Here is a 20,266-nt window from a genome sequence, read left to right on the forward strand (position 1 = left end):
TTTATGCCTTAAGTTATGAATTTATATTGATTTCCATCTATAGAAGAAAAGCCCATGGCAGCTGACGAGCATATTCAATCCAGAAGGATTTTGCAGACCGTGAGAGTGAAATCTGTTCTGACAAGCAACAGTACTTTCAGCAGAGTATTTAGAAAAAAAGTGAGCACTGTTGTGCTGCATCATGTGATGTGAAGGATACATGTATTGGAACTGTAGGGATTTGCATATGACCGTCTGCAGTGCAAGAAAATATTAGCCAGTTCTGTGGGATTGGTTTGGCTTTTCTAACTTAGTTCTTCCTAAAGATTTGGTAGTATGGTTTCAAGAGTGTCCTCCTGTGTAGTTTAATTTAAACTTATCTGGGTAATATTATGTCATTAAAAAGTTATTGTACTCTGTAGTATTGGTTAAAATAGGAGACAAATTAGATGAAAACAAGTTAGAAAACAAATGAAAGTTTTTGAGAGTGAACAAACATTGGATCAAGGCAGCATTCTCCGTGCATTTTTAAAAACAGGACTATCAGACTTCAGAGTTTGTCTTCCCATAATAGTTAATCCTTTGCTAGTTATCTCAAAACAGAAGAAATGGGGATCAAGGAAGTGATGCTGAAGTTCTGCCATTGTTAGTGGCCCTCACAGTACTACAAACTGTCGTCACTATATATCACATGTGTGGCACAGAGCCAGTTTGGCTATCAGCAGGTCCAACTTCAATGGAGTTTTCATTTATATCAATTTTATCTCCTTCATTTCATCTTGACTTTCATGTTTTAGAACCAATCACTCAATCTTTTGTTTCCTAGGCATTATTTATGATCAAAGGATTGAATTTATGGATTGCAGGTTCTGAGATGATACAAGAGGAATTGGAACAGATGCTAGTTTCTAGAATGAATGGTGGAACTTAACTGAATCCTCTTAACTTCTGACTGCTACCTGCAGCAGATTTTGTTTCAAGACTCTTGATGCATAAACAAAATCGATTGCATTCTCTCAGACCAAAAGGACTGTATGGCTCAGTGTCCTGCTCAGGCAGCAGCCTATGGAAAACAATGGGGGGAGAGCATTCGGTGATGTTATGCAATGATGGTAATTCCCCAGTATTCTCTGGGACTCAGTGATTTTCTGGGCAGGAGGTGTTATCTTTGTATATATACAGTTCTAGTGGCTCTTGCTTACATTAGCTTGTACAATTACTTTTGAACCCTGCACGTTTGTGGTATCCCTAGCTTCCTGTAACATGAAGGCATCCACAGTTTAATTACGTATTAAGAAAAAAAGTGCCTTGTTTTATTTGTTTTAACCTGCTCGTCTGGTGGCTTCATATTTTTTTCCATCATCTTACAGATGAGAAGTAATTGTTCTCCATTTTTCTTCTTCCTGAACCTCATTAATTTAAATATATTTTTCCTACTTCCTTGCAGTTGTCCTTTTTTCCACAATGAAGAGTCCTTATTTATTTAGTCCCACAATAGTTCCACAATATATGTTGTTCCATACCTTTGGTAATTTTCTTTGGTAATGTGATGTTTGTTTTGCAATTCTCAGTGACTTTCAGTTTTTCAGATGCAAACTTTTCTTTTTTAAAAAATTTCACTCTTTCCTAGATCATTTCTAAGTGTTTTGAACAGCAGAGACCATAGCACAGATTCATGTGGAAACTGTCCCTTTATTCTGTCTCGTTTCACGTGCTTTTAATTAGTTATTAGATCCATGAGAGGTATCCCCATGGGATCATGCTGGCTTACTGTCTTTGGGAACATTTTTTTCAAATGAGGAATTTTTCTCAAATGGGGAATAACTGGTGTGAAAACGTTACTCAAAGCAAATTGACAAATAAAACATTATTTCAAATGAGATACTGAAGACCATGATCTATTAGTAGTACTGATGTGTAAGTAATGAAACTGCTTACCTAGCCCTAATGTGTCTTCTGTGGATCTCCTGAATGAGCTCACCTTTGTGTCTTCTGCACTTGATGTTTGTTTCAAGAGCTGATCTGCAGTAACCCCCAGCTATCTCCCGAAGGGTACGTCCCCAGCTCAGCACAGTTCTTTGTGCTTTTCCGCTAAGAGCTTGTCTCTGACTTTACTGGAAGAATAACAGAGACTGCAGCTGCTTCTTCACACAGGAGAGAAGTCCAGGGAGCTTTAACATCTGGATTGGTGAGGAAGTCAGTATCTACACAGTGGAAAGAGCAGTTTTTATCCTTGGGGTCAGAGTTCAGTCCAAATGGCGACAGCCTGCTGTTAAACCACTTGGTAAGATTGGAGAGAAGGCAGCTGGGAATCGTTTCAAAGATTCTCTGCACTGGTTTTTGTGGCATCCCGTGCCCAGTAGGGGACAGTGCTGGGAGACCAGCAACACCTGTGGATCCAGAGCTGATACTCATCTCATTTGAAGACAGAAACAGAAAGGGGAAAGTATCTGAGATTCTTTTACAGGACCACGAGTAAAAAAAGGTATCTTAAGAGTTTTGGAAGGCAAGGAAAAGAAAAAAAATTAGGTGTTGCAGGAGAGGAAAGTGAGGAAAGCTGAAAGCCTAAGAAATTTATTTTAATTTTATACTAACATTTTCAGATGTTGGATGATGTTAGAGAACTGTTATTTCATAAACCAATAAGAGGAGATGATTCCTGCTCCATAAAGAGGGCAGAAGAAGAATGGCAGGTTCAGAAAAGGAGAGCTAATCTCCCAAGAGATCTAACCTCAGAGTCAGGTTCAAACCTCTACAGCTTGTCTTTCAAGGCCTAAGTATTCTCAGCAACATTACAGTTTTCCAAGCACTGGTGAAAGAAAAAGAACTGAGAATCTTGCTGAGGTGTAGCAGCAGATAGCAGGGAAGAATAGTAATGCATCCAGTATTGCAGTGCCGGGGTACAATGGAAGCAACAAAGTGAGGAAGTGGGATCCCTAGAACAGAGAATGCTAATGCCCAGAAGAGAAAATGCGGTAGTGGTGGAGGAAGCAGGGGTGGAAATACTGGCAGCTGAACTTCTTTTCCACTAGACTGTCTTACTCCTGTGTTGCTGAGGAACTGAGTATGGACAGGTACCCGTTAGAGTCCTTGTTATAATTTGCTTTGAAAGATACACATTAGGCTGTTTTTGAGAGAGTACATAAGGCTGGTAGTTTCTTCTGGTGTGTTTTGAAGCATCATTCAGAACATTTTAAGGAGCTGCTCTGATAATGAAGATTATAGGGGAAGCTGTGACACATTCAGAAAAGCTAGGTTGTAAGTTTTGATGATATCATAAAACAAGGAGACTACAGTTAACACTCTTGCCAAAACTGTAACCTACCCTCTGAATTATGACATGAAATGTAAGACAACAAGTATCTTCTACAACCCAGTTAGTTATGACATACACAGGAAACACAAGGAAAGTCTGCCCTGGGAACCAAAGGGCAACATTCGAAAAGAGTGGCTGAGAGAAACATGACAGAGATCAACTGAAGCCTGGGAAGCTCAGGCACTGGGGCTTGAAGGTTTTATTAGGCAGAGTGTCAGATACAGTAGGCTGTATGGCATCCTCTCTTATGATCGCTGTGTGTGAGTTGCTGGGCCATCGTAGCCTCTTCAGGACAACGTGTGGCTCTGTCAGTCTGCCACCTGTTCTCTGCAAAGCCCTGCAGCCTTTTGCATAAGTGCGCTGGTACTGCCTTCTCACCACAGCTTACAAACTTCAAAGCAAGCTGGTGAGCTTCTGTCAGTACTTATCAAGTTGCAGACCACAGCTGAACTTCCACTATGTAAGCCTGGGTTATAAGAACTGCCTCTTTGCTGGAGGCCTTTTCTCTGGGTAAGGATTGCATTACATACATGATGAAAGAAGTGAACCCATCTTCAGTCCCCTTACATCTTTTGGATTGTAATTGTGTGGAGTCAGTGTAAGCCACAGTTGCAGTCTCATCCCTCTAATCGTTTGTCCTCTCTGAGGGAATTATTTTGCATGCCTTTATTCTACCCTCACTGCAGCATGCATGTACTTGGTGTGAGCCTTGTGTTAGCATACTGGCAATCTCTACAAATGCAAATAAATATCTCATTAGTAATGTTAATCTTTTGCTCTTTTCCTGTTGCAACACTGCATCTCCTTACTGCTGATCAGCCACAGTTCCAATTTTAAGTTTCTCTTCTCTTTTATCTTCCTTTGTTCCTCTCAAACATGGTGTTACAGCTATTAATGTAATTCTGCCCTAGAATTCAAGAAGCTCCTTAACAAGGCAGCAGTTGGCACATGGTACCTGTAGCAGGTATTGTGCTTGTTGAAGCCACTTAAAACAAATTCACAGCTGTCTAAGTATTAAGGAGGTTTTAGGAAGCAATGGTGCCTTGTAAGCAAGAGTCTATATTGGCAAACAAGCAAAAATGTGATGACTTTTCTTTTCTCAGGGCTCCAGAGAGTGATCGTTTTGCCTGGGAAGGGGAGGTGGAGAACAGTGTCTACAGCAAAATGACACGGAGTCCACTGGCACACCCCAACTATCAGCTGAATTTAGCCGTGCAGCAACTTCAACAGCAAAAACTTCAGTCACGACAGCTATTGGAGCAAAGCCAAGCCCGACACCAGGTAACTAAGAAAGCTCCTGTCTTGGACTTAATAGTGCTGACCAAGTCTTAGCTAAGTAGGAACAACCTCAAACCAATACATGTGGCACAGCTTTTGTTGAGGAAATAGCTCTTCCAGAGTATTACAATAGACTAATATTATCTGCAGTGATTTTAATAAAATTTTGATGCTGCAGTTCCTGCTGGCCTTTTTCACCACATTGACATCCTGGCTGTTGGCATGTGCTTGCTTTCTTTTCTGCCTAAGTTCAGAGCATTACCTTACATTGCCTCAGGCAGCCTTAAACTTGTGTATAGTCCCCACAGCTCTTTGTCACTCAGTCTTGTTACTGAATTGCAGAGTTCTGTCTTTACTCGTGTTGCTCATGGGTAGTAGTATTTCAAGCTTGGTCACTCCTATTTTGGTGTTTCCAAATCTGGGGTCTTGAAATTGTATTTGGCAACTGTATGTTCTGTGGCAAGCAGATTAGGACTTTAGCTCGACTAAATTCTTCTCCTCCTGGATTTCTTCTAATAAGATGTAACTACCAAAAAAAGCAGCATGCTAGCAAACTTAAAAATTATTTTGGAGAATCTGCATCTTTTTTCTAAAAAAAAACCACATTAATTTCTTTTAAGATCTTACATTGTGCAGGGTGCATGGCCACTCCCCCTCATGCCAGGTGCAACCTTTTTCTGCAACCCTGAAAATCTTCTCAAAGTCTATTCATTTTGATATTGTGGTATTAAATATTTTCCTTTCACTGCTGTGCTCTGAGACACCTGACAGACATATGACTCCTTTGTTACAATTGCTAGGAAAAAAAAAAAAATGGGATGAGAGCCCAAGTGCTAGAGGAAATATGAAAATGGGTTTATATTATTGACGGGTGATTCCTAGATGCCAAGGGTGGACCACTGTGACTGGAACAGCTTTTCTGTCCTGTCTGGGGAATCTTCCAAGATTACAGTTAGCTTACTGCTGCACTCATTACCCTTTTTTGTTATTTTGGAGAGGGAGGTGTGTTTTTTTTCCTCCAGATGATGTCTGAAAATATTCCTTGCTAAAAGAAGTGTTTGGGTGAACAAATCTCCACTCAAAAGAGACTGCTCAATTAGAAAGGAGATATTTGCTGGACAGTCTGGTAGGACTGGACTCCAACAAAACCACGAACGGAGCTAACGTGGAGGTCTGAACACCCACTCTCCCTCCTATGAAGCATATGAGTCACTGGTCAGAGTCTTTGAGAATATCTTCTAGGCAAATTGCCCCCATCCTTCTCTCAGAGCATCTTGAAGGAGGGGTCCTTCACCCTTTGCTCCTTACACTCCTTCTCTCAAAGCTGTTACGTAGCCACATGGTTTCTGTCCCCAAATTCCCCCACCTACAGATTTCTTGCTGCCCCTCTGAGCAGGAGCGGGAGGTCTTCCTTTCATCCACATCCAAGGAGCTCTTGGTGGGTAGCAGTGGCTGCTCGTGAGCTTGGGAAAGGACTATAAACAGGCTTGTGCTTGTGAGGAGGAGGCCAGAGCTGGCCATGGGGCCTGGCTGAGCCCTCTTCTAATTGCTGACATTGAGCTGATGTTATTCTTGGCCTCGGGCAGTGCCATTACTCAGGAGTTTCTGCTAAAGTGATTCTTTGTTAAACCTCCACTCACCCCCACAAGATCCCCCTTGCTGCTCTCCCTCCCTTCTCTCTCTGAGCCAAGCAGTTCAGAGTTGCAGTATTGAGGCCATTGCTATGCCACAGGCTCAGGCTGCTCTGAAGTTGCCATTAATGAAGAAAGGGATTTGCTGAACATGGGGGCCGTCAGACTTTCTGTAGTGAAAACTATATCTTGATAGCATGGTTGTCTTTTGGACACATCCCCTCACAATAAACTTTGTATGGAGTCAGCCAGACCTCCCCTTCCAGTCACAGTTGTGTGGAACCTCTGATGCCCCTCCCAGTCATTGCTCTACTCTCATCTTTGTTTTACCTGACTTCCCTCTCCAGTTTGCTATTGTTGATCCCTTCCTTCTTAGACTTCAGTTTGTTGACCTGACCATCCAGGAACTGCCCTTTCTTTTCTGTTACTTGCACAATCCCTACCTTATGTCTCCTTCCTTGGTGTCCAGTCCACTTTTTTCTGCTGCCCATTGGAAGCATGATTTCAACACATTTTCTGGTTAGTGTCACCTAAGCCACCTAACTCTCACTACCAACTCTCTCAGCAGTGTACCTTCCCATGTGATGAAGTCTGCCCTGTGCTTTGTTGTTTTGTTTGCTACATTCAAGTTTGTCAGCTCCCCCCTCCCTCTGTTCACGTAGCCTTATCTTCACTTTCATGATAAAGCATCCTTGTATCAGTGCTGTTGACCAGTCTTGTAGTAAAGTCATATCAACAAAGTATGGAAGGCATTTCTTGTTTCCTTAATCAGAGTGACAACTACAGATGCAGGAAAGGCAATAAGGTAAGCCTCTTATTCTGAGCTCTGCATAGCTTAAGACCCTCAAATTCAGTGCTGCTCTTTGCATCTCCTTGTTTGCTTTCTTCTTTTCTCATGCCTTCCCTGTAATGCCTTTTTCTGATACAGTATCATGTTCTCTGTCACTCCCTCTTCCCATGCAGTTTGGCATGGATGCTGGAATGGAGAAAGTTTAATAGTATTCGACAAGATACCATAACTGGGAGTGGTCAGAGTTTAGAATCAATTGGATCTTTTATAGGAAGTCCCCAACAGGGTCGGAAGGATTATATTTTTCAGTCACAGCACTAACTGGTTGTTCCGGACACAATCAACAGTTGGTACTCTGATCTGAGAAAATATGTTGGAGAAGATCCCCCAAAACTCTATGTGTATTTAGAAATTCCACTGCTTCTCCTAACATTCTAAGTGCTACAAGTGATAAAAAGGGGGAGGAAGTTTTAGCAGAACTATTTGGAGACTCGGTGCCACCATCAGAGGTTGGCTGTGAGGGGAGGGAATGATAAAGAGGAGAACAAGTACTTAACCTCACTGCATTTCAAGAATGGAAAAGCATAGAATACGGGTCTGTGGGCTCCACAATTTTGGATTCACCCTTTTTAGTGGGACCTGAATCTTCCTGAATTATCTTAATTAGAATTAAAGGGCTGCTCTGGAGCTTGGGTAACCATTGTTTTAGCCTTGTCTGCTGTTAGGCATTTATTGGATGATCTCTAGAAAATGATCTCCACAATTTGTGGTCAGTTCCTCTGATTGACACTGACCACCTCTATGTAACGCTTTGCAGTTGTGAAAGTTTATTAACAAAATAAACGTGTCCCCGGTAGGGGAAGGTCTTTTACTTGAAAGACTGTCATAGAAAATGCGTGCAGGACATGTTCAAGCCAAACATTTCACGTCACTGTTCAAGTTCCTGTTGGAAGGCAGACCAGCAACTTCAGTAGCTGAGGTGTATTTATCAAGGCGCCTTGGGTATGGCATGACCATACAACATGATTAGTTGCCCATTTTTCCTTCCGCCTGTGACAAATAAGCTAGTTTAGTTGTATATAAATGGATAGCATATGAACAAATGACAGAAGCACCATGATTAATAATGCGGGCAAATGCTTCTGCTTGTGCGTTAATGAGTTCGATATGTTGGAGATGAGCTAGTTGTGTTGGAAAGCACAGAAGTTCCTAGCCAATTGTTTGTGTAATAGGAATGCTCCCCACTGCCATGCTGTGGATGTATCTGATCATGAGAGCTTATTGCGTATTTCTTTGTGGTAGCACCCACTCTTGGTTGAGTGCTTTCCAGACACTTCAGAATGATGATTTCGCCTCCAAGCATTTTGCAGCTTGCAGGGCAGCAAATACTGTGTAGAAGGGGAAAAAAAAAATAACAATTTCCACTCATTGTATGTGGAGGTTAGTTCTCACTCTGCAGTGTGGTGGAAATAGGTCTTCAGTGGCAGAACAGGTATTTTATTCTTTGGATAAAAAGAAAAGCACCAAGCTGACTGAATGCCAATCTGACAAATAAACGCATAAAGCTCTGCAGTGGTAGGGACCAGGAATAGAGACAATACAAAGCCTGAGGAAAAAAAAAAAATAGAAGGGACAGAGCTGGAAAGTGGAGACAAGAAGCTTAAATCTGATACCAATAAAAACAAGGAACAAGAATTACAAAATTAAACCAGAAGACAAGAAAACCAGGCTTACAGCAGTATTTTTAATGTTTAAAGGAGACCTCGTGTGACACATTATGACCTAAATGTTAGTATCTCTATTGCAGTTGGCAAGGCAGTGAATATACCATCCTTGTTTATTCTCTAATTGTTTCCTGTACTGGAAGAATGCCAGTAGCTTTAGGGAGGTTCCTCCTTCTCTGTGTGGCTATGTTCGGTCTGCTTAGCCTAGCATCTACTGAGTTCAGATCTTTATGCCAAACATGTCACATGGGAATAAAAAGCTAAATTAAAATAAGGAAAGTTCAGTTGTATTTAGGAATCATCCTGCTTATATAAAAAACAAAAAGTCATCTTAACCAAGACATAAATCACGTTAATGAGTTATGTGGTCAGTTATGATCACGTTTTCAATCAAAAATGTAAGTAGATTTTATGCAATAAAACGTTGGACTAATTTCATCCTTTAAATAATTCTCATCTTTCAGTCATTTGAAGATGGTAGTTCTCAGAAGTGTTACTGCGTCAAGTTCGGCAAGCATCATCCCTTTCCACGTATCTTACTCTTTTCTGAATTCCCTGCAGTTTACTTGATCTTAATGAGAATTTTGTGTGTTCAAGATAACATTCCTAATATTCCTAGAACTATGTTATTCCTGCCTGAGGACATAAGGCCTCTCTGAATGCAGCTTAAACATCATTAACTGTTTTCTGAACTGTTATATATTGGACTGCTACAGTCTCTTGCTATTCTTGCTTTGCAGCTTTTTCCCTCTGACTGTTTTCCCTGTAGATGTGCTAAATGCCATCTTTCCTATTTGAATCTTGTGATGCTGATGAGTCAAAATCTCAGTCTAGGTAAAGCAGAACAACTGTTCTGAAAGCAGTGGTCTGTGATTTACACCACCTGAAACTTTGTGCCATGTTTCCAATCTCATCGCTATTCTTAGGATTATGGTAACACTCAGTATCATTCTAAACAATGATGTGGCTTCCAGTTTGATATCAAAGACAGAAAAAGGAAGAAAGCACCAAATCAGTTCATTTTAGTATATGGACATCCAGGGAATACCTTGAATTTTCTCTTCTTCCTTTTGATATATTTATGACCCCAAGATTCTTCTCTTTCTGCAGTTTAACACTGTGACAGTTAAACAATAAGGTCAAAATATGCTATTATTGCCATTTTGTGAATTGTTAACTCAACTGATTGTTGCATCCAAATTGATTTAGCTGAGCATATTAGTATGTGTTCAGAGGAATCTGTGCTAAACTATTTGTATAAATCCAAAAGTCATCCAAGCCTTTTGATTCTTTGTATTTTTGCAATATCAGAAATGCAGTTGTTTTTCTAAAAGGTTGGGGTTTGGGGTTTTTTGTTTGTTTGTTTGTTGTTGTTGTTTTAACTAAATCCTTGTTATGATTTATTCCTTATGAACATCTCAGTTTCCAGCATTAACAATTAGGAACTCTCTGCATAACTACACACATCTTTGTGCAGTACATATGTGAATACGTTTGTCAGTTCTTATATACTGCTGGGTCTCTCAGCTGTCAGGCTCACTGATTCAATTTAAACCAAATTACCATGGTATAGAAATCTCAAAGCTATATTTTATACAAATGAAAGTATGAAAATGAAACTAAAGTGCTGTGAATCTGAGACGGGTACTCAGCTACTGTTCTCATCAAGGCAAAGCTGCAGCATTGGGCCACTCCTAATTATACAGCAGAAAATCCACACAAGAATACTTCAAACCTATGAATGGAAACATAATTTGGCACATGCTTTATATTAGAAACTGTAAGATTCAAAACCAAGGCAGATTCACAGGAAATGAGTTTCATTAGCTCCTCTGGTCACAGAATGAGCATGTTTTTGCTTGCAACATTTGTTCCGTTACTGTGTTAGGAATGGGTGTTAGGTACAGGGATGGTTAAGTGCCAGGAACATTCTTTCTGTTTTTGAAGTTCATTAATCTGCTTTTCTTCAAAGTATTGCAGTACCTCCCTGCTTTCAGTCGTGAGCAGCCCTAGTTCAGTTGCTACTGGCTAATACTCTTAGTTGTGCATTGTTATATACAAGCTGTATATGTTGAGATATTCTGATTAAAAATGTTATCCAATACAAAAAGAGACACTTTGTCTACGGTGTACGTGTGTAGGCGTGGATGCAAGCGAAGGTGTGATCGAACGAGGCAAATAGGGGATTGAGAGTCAGGATCTTCTCTGAGATCACAGCCTCACTTTTCATGTTACTTCTGACTGTGGCTTGGGGAAAATCACTTTCTCTGTGTGCTAGATAGGGTAAATGCTGTCCTTTTCTGCATCATTTTGGAGGGTGCTACCTGCTTCAGGACTGCTTCTGGCAGGGTTTCTTAAGGCTTCTGCTCTAACTAGGTTCAGATCATTCAGAATCCTGAGTGCTGAGGCATATCTCCTACTTTCTGGGTATCTCTGGAGCATCTTCCCAACCTTTGCAGTCAGGCTCTGTTCTGTTCAGCTGCCCATTTTTATTTGCACAGTAGCTTCTCCTGGTTTCCTGTTCTGACCCCACTGAGTTCACAGCAGGGCAGTATGCTTTGTAGCTGAATCCAGAAGCCATGGTCTGTGTCAGCTTCTATCTCTGCCTGGAAGGCAGCCAGAATCTCAGCACAGCATGGAGACAAAGGCTATTTTGGAATTCCATTATCCTCAAGAAAACATCCATGATCTTTCCATAGACAGATCTCAGCCTAGCTTTTGCTGATCAGATTTCATTAGAGCATCCATTCTTGCCGTTTTGTTGAGAGTCACAGTCCTCCCTACACATTCCTGTTAATATAGGGAAGGGGTTCAGACTGTGTGCTTTGCAGGCACCAGGTTCATAATGATTTTAAAAACAAGAAGGAAAAAAACAAAAAACCAACACCCACAGGAAGCATGTGTAGGGGAAGCAGGGAACAATGAAGTGGCATCCCTGAGTAAGAAGGGGGTGCAGTGATTTGAGGGTCTCTATTCCACCCCTGTAATGCAGGAGACTCTAGGATGCAACATAGTGAACCATGTTTCGTTTTGGTTTGTTTCATTGAGAGGAGATGGGGTGTGACTGCTATTTTCCAGACTTCTGCACTTACACCAGCTACTTATTTCTAAAGCTGAAAGCTGTGATCAAGGTAGAGCTTCAGGGGAGGGAGAGGTTAAGAATTGGGAGCTCAGGAGGATCTTGTCAGTGAACTTTCATTAGGAAACAGGCCTGTTTTGGCTCCTGCACTTCCTTTTCTCCCTAGAGCTCAGCCTGTCAGAAACGCCTTCCCACACACCACTGCCTTGCCATTTACCAGAGAACTGCGGGGGAGAGGGGCTTTTCCTGTCTGTGTGCTGAGATTCAGCCAGCCCTCAGACTGTGGTTTTCTCTGGAGCCCACTCTCCGTGGCTTTGTGTGTTTTTCACCAGAGAAGGAGCTATGGACAAATGCAGTGAAGTGGACTGCTGCCAAGGTCATGCTGAGGTGACAGGCAATTGCTCAGCCATCCCCTTCATCTCCTATCACTGACCTCTAGCTTCCAAACTGTGTGGCTATGCTTAGCTTCCCAGGGCAGAGGCAATAGAAACTTCAAGGAAAGTAAAGGCAGAAATCCCAGCAAGTTACTCCTTTCTAAAAAGAGCTGAGTAGTTTGCAGAGCTCTCATAGGGAGCCATTTCCCTTTCCCTGCCATGCCGGTGTATTGCTCACAACATGCAGATTCTTTTGTTCTCTGTGTCAAATCTTCAACGTGCTTACTCTCGCACTTGCTTTAGGAATAGAAATATTCTCAGTTCCCTGGTATTCCTGGGGATTTCCGTTTTGTTGCTGACCTCAACTCTCCTTTTTCAGAGATTATACCTTAAAGCTTTCCAATTACTTGAAGCACCTACAGGGTTGGACTGAAGATCTGGTATTTTAACATATTCCACCTAGCCTTTTTTTCTCCTAGAACTTTGTATTAATCCCAGCTTGCAGACAAAGAACAGCTAAACAGGGTAAAGGCAGAAAGTCAGTTAAAGCAACAAAAACTTTGTTTATAGAAGTCTATTGCACGATTAGATTGGGGAAGACCTTTCGGTTTCTTTTTTCCTCCAGAACAGTATTGTTGTGTGGTAGTAATAAGCTTCTCTGCCTTCCTAGATGCTGCAGTTCAGCTCTTAAAACTACTTCATTGACAACTGTTCTTTTTGTGCTTGGAACTGCTCTTGAAACTTTGAGGTTGCCTTCACTGAGAAGAGATTCTCCCTTACAAAAATGTCACTCTCATCTGTCAGCTATCAGCTATACTCAGGGAGAGGATCACCAATTACTATGATTTTGTTTTGTTTTGCTTTTACCAGGCTCTCTTTGCCAGCTACTCGCAATCCAGCACCAGCCATGTGCCTATGTCTCCTGGCTCTGGTGCGCACAAGACATCAAGTGCCACTTCAGGTATCCAGAAGGCAGCCAGTTTGCACAAAGTGGTGCCATCCCAGTGTACGCCTTCTCAGCTGGTTCCAAAGCCTCCAGCAAACCACAGACAGGCAGTGGTCAGAAAAACTGCAGCCCAGAGGATTTCCAAGTAAGTTTTATCTCTTTCCATCTACAACAGGAAGTTGGCACTGGTTCCACTAAAAAGAAGTATAGGAGCAGAACCTGTCGACGTGTGACTCAGACATAGGTCTTTCAGGCTGTTCAAGACAAATCTCATAATAGCTTGATCTGTGTGAACTGAAGTACTGAATTAAATGTGCACTATTGTGCATTCTCATGTTTCACAGTGGCAAGGTAAGCCGGACTGTAACAACATACAAACAACTACATAGAAACTGCCAGAATGAATCAGTGAAGAGTCCTGTCCAGGTTGGGAGTCAGTTACCTAAATGCAAGTTGCTAGTGCCATTTTAATTGCATCAGGCTAGTCTACATAACCTCCAACTGCTGCCCCAGATAAGCACAAGTTTTCTGTAGATTTTGTGTTTTATGTGTCAGCCCCATGCAGGTGTTGCAAATAACTTGTCAGCTGTGTTTAGGCACCTTATTTAATCTTTGATGAGGGTTTGAGTCTGGCGGGTCAGAAGAGGCTGCCAAAAAAAGAAAAAAAAGTAAGTAAAGCACCAGTATCCTTAAGAAGCTAATCTAGCCTTGAGCCAAGTTTTCCCATAAGCTTAATGTATGATGATTGACTTATGCCTTTAGGCAGAACTGTTTATTTCATTTAACATGTTTATGTCTAATGTAGTGATTGTTTTCCTTGTTATCTGTAGAAATGCTCATCCTTCCTTAACTTTTACTAAGCTTCAAGTTACAGTGCTTGCCATTCTAAAATACAGTAATTTGCTGTATGTTATCTTTAAAAACAAAATAACACACTTACCATGAAATGTTGTTTACTGATTTTAAGTTACCTTCCTTTCCATTTCTTGTTGTATTCCGTGTATCAGGAAAGAATGTGAGCAAGGCTTCTGTTTTCCATTTTTCTTATCCTTTCCATTTCTTGTTAGCTCCCTTAGCTCTCTCTGTTTATCTTCTCTTGGTCTAATGCAGTTCTGTCAATTACATCCTTTGGCAAGTTTTTCCTCAGACGTGTTTCATTCCTGAAGGGCAGAAATTGCATTCATAACTTCCTCTCTTATACTCTATACCCAGAAGAGTCGTAAAGCTTTCAGAGCAGGTTCCTGTGAGGTTTCCTGGTTCTTTGTTTGCTTCCTGGTTTAAAGAGAGGAGGCTTAATAAAAGCTTAGTGATAGAAGACACTTCATGGAGATGCTGGGGCACTGTCAGTGTGTGGGAAGCTTGTGTATTTCCTGCTTGTACTCTTACTATCTTAAGAGCTAGCATATTAAGTGAATCTCCAAAACTATCTAAAAAGAAAACAAGATGTCAGTAGACTTTGTCAACTCAGCAAATGCAGATGCAAGCATCAGGTCTGGCAGGTATATGCTGGTGATTTTGATATCTGAGTTCTTTAATGTTGGATAGCTCATGTTAGTACAGGTGACAGGCTGTGTCAGTGGGGCTCTCTGTCGGGCAGCAGAGATGTGTATTTGAAGATGCCGGTGTGCTGTGCTCACTTCTTGGCAGAAGAAATGTTTATTCTTATGAGATGGAATTGCAGCTCCTTGGACAGACTTTACTTTGCTGCATTTTTGTGGTTTCTGCTCTGTGACAGGCAGGAGTGTGGGAAAACCGGAAAAAGTTCAGCACCAAAAATGCACAGAAGGGGGAAAAAAAGCAAAAGATTCCTTCAGAATTTTAGCAAACTAATCCAAGTATTGAAGGCTGCAAGGAGCCACTCCGGAAATACTTTCCAAGTTGCCTTTTAGACTCCAGTATGAAGCTCAGAACCCATTCTTGTCATTCAAAGGACCTTGAAGTAACATTTTTTCACTTACATGGAAAACACCAGTGCCTAGCTATATTTCCAGCGTGCTGAGAACTAATAATTTAAAAGCTGCTGTGTCTCAGTCTAGCCCAATGTGTTGTCAAGAGTAGACCAGAGATGCATGGAAGAGTGGATAGAGGCAAGCCTCTGCCTCAAATGAATCTAGATTAGAGATAAGAAATATGTCTTGCATTCTCTAGCCTGTTCTCTACAGTCCCTGGTTATTTTGTGCAGAGTATTCTCAGACATTGGGCAGACTGCTTTCAAGTAAATTTAATGGAAGAAACTCCACAGTGTGTTACAGACGGCTTTGTATTAATCTAAATAACTGTATTATTAGAAAGTTTCTCCTGATGCACAATCTGAATTCTTACTTTATTTCATCTTCTTGTACCTCATTCCTCTATACTGAACCACCCTCAACACTTTCTCTTGCAAATACTTTCCATCTTTTGAAAATCCTTCTATTTCTTAGAGTTTCCTAAAGTTGTTTAGACTTACTGAGGTTTTGTTAACCTCAGATAATAGTTCCACCTGCCAAATCCTTAACTGTCTTGAATTTACTATATTTTCTTCAGTTTGTCAGAGTTCTTGCATTGTAGCACCCAGGATTATACTTTTCCAGTGTGAGACTACTGTATCCTAAGGTTATGAGGCGGCAGATATCCCTCTCTGTAACATCTAATCTAATTTTGGCTTCTTGGCTGCTTCGTTTCTCTGTCAGGTCATCTTTGATTTACTGCTCACTTTCACCCCTAATTCTTGTTGGCTGCTTTCCTGACCTCTCCTTACAGATCTCTCCTCGCTGCTATGTATTATTTCCACAAGATTCACTGAAACTAATCCCCTACTATTGTTTAAGCTCTTGTATCTCATTTCTTTTTTTCATAGTTTTCAATAGGTCAGACCTTTATTTCTCTGCCTGTTCTTGCACCACCTGGCTTTTGTTTAACATCTTAATAACGACCTTTTTCAAGTTTTTTGTAGAATTCCTCCAGAGACTGAACTGTGAAGACAAACTAGAATCAACTTTGTCTCTTTGACCTCTCTATCCTTTTGCACGCGTTATCATTTCTATCCTAGCCAGCACACATGGCTTCCAGAAGAGGAGGAAAAGAATAAGTGGTTGAAAACACTTCTACAAATAGAGTGAGATGCTAAAGGTGAACATTACTGGTTAATTCAGATACAGTCTAGTAAGTTGGATGCTTCTCTGCTCAAAACATAAAGGAAAAGAGTAATGAAACAGCCAGACAATTCAGTCTTGTGTTTTCAAGTTATGGTCTCTCTTGTTTTTTCAGTCTCTCAACTTGTAAAAGATGGCGGGTTGACTTTTAGACACACTTCTTCTGTGTCCAAAGCAGACTCCTTGTTTAAGCTAATGGACTGGAAAACTGGGGCTCACATTAAAGATGTGGAAAAAGACTGTGGTGACTGGGAGAAATGGTTTAACATGTAGCTCCACTTAGAAACACAGGCTCATGAAATGATCTCCTGTGGCTCCATAGTTTTGATTAATTGTACTCAGATTACAAGTGGAAAGATAGGTTTTGAATAGCTGATACAACAAACCCTTCTTTCTTTCCAGAAGTCAGATTGGGTCCTTTTCACTGCTTGTATTGCCACTGTTGGCTGCCTGTGAACCATGAAGAAACCTGCTGCTAACTGAGTGTAAAAAATTTGAAACAGAAGGCACATAAATAGTATTTGTAAGCCATGGGATGAAGCAGATGTCCCTGGAAACAGCATTTGCTGAATAGAACTTTCACATTACAGATGACGGCAACCAAAGCAAGAAAATATATTAGCACAACTGTGAGGACCCAGAGTGAATTGGTACAGATGGTAGACAAAAAATCTTTCTGCTTTTAGGAACAACTGAATTACAATAAATACAGATTTCTAAACTATCATTCCTATGGTAATTTTTCAGAGAGCTGCTCTCAGTGACAGCATCAAGTTTGACAGTTGGACTTGATGATCTTAGAAGTCTTCTCCAGCTTTAATGATTCTTTGATGTTAAAGAAGGGCAAGGCTTGGGCAGCCTGTGAACAGAACTATTAGTTAAATGAAAGATTTTCAGAAAAATACGGCTGCCAGTCTTAGACTGCTGTACATAAAGAGAGGAAATACCAGATAGATGAAAGGAGCATACAGTTCAAGATTTTATCAGGGAGAGAGCAAGCCCAAGATCACTGATTTTACCAGTGATAGACTGAAACATAACAACTGGGGGGGTTGGTCAGCATGGCCTAATTTCTTGTACTGAACTTCTCTGTAAATATCATTCTCAACAACTCTACTCAGGAAGAACAAATATTTCCTACATCATAGCACATGATCTTGCCTTGTTCTTCTCTTGGCTATTTATTTGCTGTGAACAATACCAGCAGTAGAAGATGCAAAGTTCTGCATGGTTGTAACTAACACAGAAATAGGGTAGAGGTGATGAATTTCTCCAGGGTTCAGGAAATCCACTCCACAACTGGGTGGAGTCCTGATTAAAGTTGAACACAGCAGCAGCCAGCTGTTCTAGGACAGGCTGGCCAAGCTGGGCAAATGTGCAAAAGAATGGCCATAGAGCAAGCACTGTAAAATGCTATATTTCTGGTCTGTATCCTGTCCCATATGTTCTTATTCACAGACACGGATGAAGTGTCTCAAGTGAGCTGATGCTGTCACACATGCAAGCTGAGTGCTCACCAAAAAAGAGGAGAGGCAGCAGGAGACCAAACATGCATCTGTTGCTGAGACCACTTTTTTTTTTTGCTATCGCTGTACTGAGGCATGCTTGTTGTTTTAGCTCCTGAGCATGTGGGTTAATCAGTCTGCCTGACCCTTAGACATTTCTGGCAGCAAAAGCAGTGCATCTGAGAGACATGCCTTGATTTAACACCCTGACACAGCTGGGCTCACTGGGCCTGCAGCTCTTAGCCCTTGGCTAGCCTCAGATCATACACACACATACACATGTGGAGATACCTTGGCCAAGAGCAACAGAGGAACAAGCTCCCTGGCTCTGGCTCTTCACATCTGTTGCTGTCCTCTTGTCAAACTCTAGGCTTTATGTGATGCAAATTTGTTAGTGTCCCCACTGGACCATTAGACACATTCATGATATCCTAGGAATAGGTTGTTACAACAAAGGTGTTCAAAATTCAGTCAAGAAAATATTTCTTTGCATCTGTGGAACAAGAGCATCCTCCAAATTTGCAATCCAGAACTGAGTAGCTTAGAGGTGGCTTAGTGCCTGAATGAAGAAAGTCAGTATCAATTTCAAGGAGGGCTTAGTTGTATGAGCAAGAAAAAAGGCCAATGTTAGATATTTAAGTGAAGGGAACAGCGGGGAAAAGGATGGGTTTGTTAGTTAGTTTTAAAGAGGAATAAATGGAGGACTTAACAAAAGATTGCACTGGAGAAATGGAAGCAAAAATGACATAGATGCTAGAAGCAGGAAAATGAGAAAAGTTATGGGATTTCAACCAACTGAAGGGGGAAGAAAATGGAAAAGGATTTACTCAGTTTAAGTCATGAATATGTTCCAGGACTAGAATTTCTATCAGGACAGTAGAGAGACCTTGAGAGGTGAGCTTAGCAGGGTGACAGATCTACCACAGGTAGGTCTGAGAATGGGCTGTATGGAGATGGCAGCTGAAACTGCAAAAACCAAGATGTAGAAAGAAAAGGGGACAGGCAAGTCTGTAGTGGGAAGCAGTAAAAGTAAAGCAGACTTAAAGGTAGAAGTGTAACTTCCTTGTCATTTTTTGTTGTTGTACTTGCTGATATCCTTGATGACATTTTCAACTGCTAGTCTTGTATTCTACCTAAAGACAGATTAGCAAGATTTGGCTATCAATTGTGCTGCATTAATGAAGTGGACAAGCTAAATGTGAGCATGCAATGTTTATATAAAAAGCACAAAGATCTATCTGGATTCTCTGCCCCTGGATGGACTGTGCACTGTCAGCAGAAAAAAAAAAAAACAAAACAGAAGTACAGATCCAAAATTCTCTCAGACAATAAACACTGAAACAGGCACCTCATTTGACAACAGCATTTCAAATTACAGCTGATTGAAGTAATGGGCTGTGCTTTCCACACTGTATCTGCTGCCTCTTCCTTTCCTGTATAGATTTCAATTTACTTTACTAAAATGCAGCTGAGATAAAGGATAGGAGGCCTTCTTTGGCCCTGCAGTTGCAAGAAGCACCCAGATTACTGGCAACTTGCTGCCTTTGAAATTTGAAGGCAAAACATTTCAGAAAAAAACTGCAGTAAATGCACACATGTGCCTGAGTCTGTTAGTAATCAGGGCATCACGTGAGGATTGGAGTTTATAGTGTTCTTCAGGGGAAGAGCTCAGAGTAACCCCGTTTCATGGCAGATATGAATGAGTGAAGGAGAAGCACTGTGGCAGAGAAACAGGAGTGTGCATACAGAAGTGTGTAGCGATCAGAACAGAGTTGGGCAGGGAGGAAGAAAAGGCAGAGGTGTAAGAGAAGAGAGGACAAACCAAGAATAGATAGATTAATTTTTAAAAACAGAGTAGATCATTGCAGCTGTACAATTTATACTACTTTTATGAGTGGATTTCTTTTATATGTAGGAGAGCTTGATCTCATTTTGGTAATGAGTATTTATAATAATTAAAGGAAGTGCAGTTGCTCTCCATAGAATATTGTTTTACTGTAACTCAGATGCTGAGCTAAATGCAGGAGGATTTGCATGAATATCTGCTTGAGGACTGGGTGTTTACTGTTGGAGACTAAATGCATCCTGCAGGTCTCTCTTTCCGACATACGTGAGAAATCTTGCCGAAATGAGTTGTCTCTACTAAGACAGGATGCAAGGACTCAGATTTTGAATGAAGCTTGTTTTTGCCAAGCCCCCTACTCACGTGCATTTTTGTTTTAATGTTACCTAATCATTTTGCTTCAAATCACTGGAGTAAGGATACCACAGAGTTACTGGTTGAGTTGTGCTTTTCGTACCGTTTACCTTCCATCTTCTTTATCCTTCAAAATCAGCATCCAAGAGGTGTGGGACAATGAGATGTTTTAGGTGCATTGAAGTCTTGTTGGTGGCTTGAGCATTCGTCTGTCATCCCCTGCCTTTTTGGAGCTGTTGCTGTCACTACCTGTTTCACACCATGTTCAGGCACAGCTTCATAGCCACAGTCTCATTAAAACTTTATTGTTGTT

At 41.0% G+C, this 20,266-nt stretch overlaps 1 protein-coding gene across 1 annotated transcript in view; it reads left to right on the forward strand.

Moving 5' to 3' along the window:
- The window catches only part of TTLL5 (tubulin tyrosine ligase like 5), a gene marked incomplete at both ends in the record, with an annotated part of 117,359 nt that overhangs the window by 88,814 nt on the left and 8,279 nt on the right, over window positions 1–20,266 (forward strand). The window contains 2 exons of the mRNA XM_079537529.1: window positions 4,399–4,576; window positions 13,042–13,262. Coding sequence (XP_079393655.1) covers window positions 4,399–4,576; window positions 13,042–13,262 — 399 coding nt within the window. The remainder of the gene's footprint in view (window positions 1–4,398; window positions 4,577–13,041; window positions 13,263–20,266) is intronic.

Source organism: Tetrao urogallus, assembly GCF_951394365.1.
Source record: "Tetrao urogallus genome assembly, chromosome: 6".
Lineage (NCBI taxonomy): Eukaryota > Metazoa > Chordata > Aves > Galliformes > Phasianidae > Tetrao > Tetrao urogallus.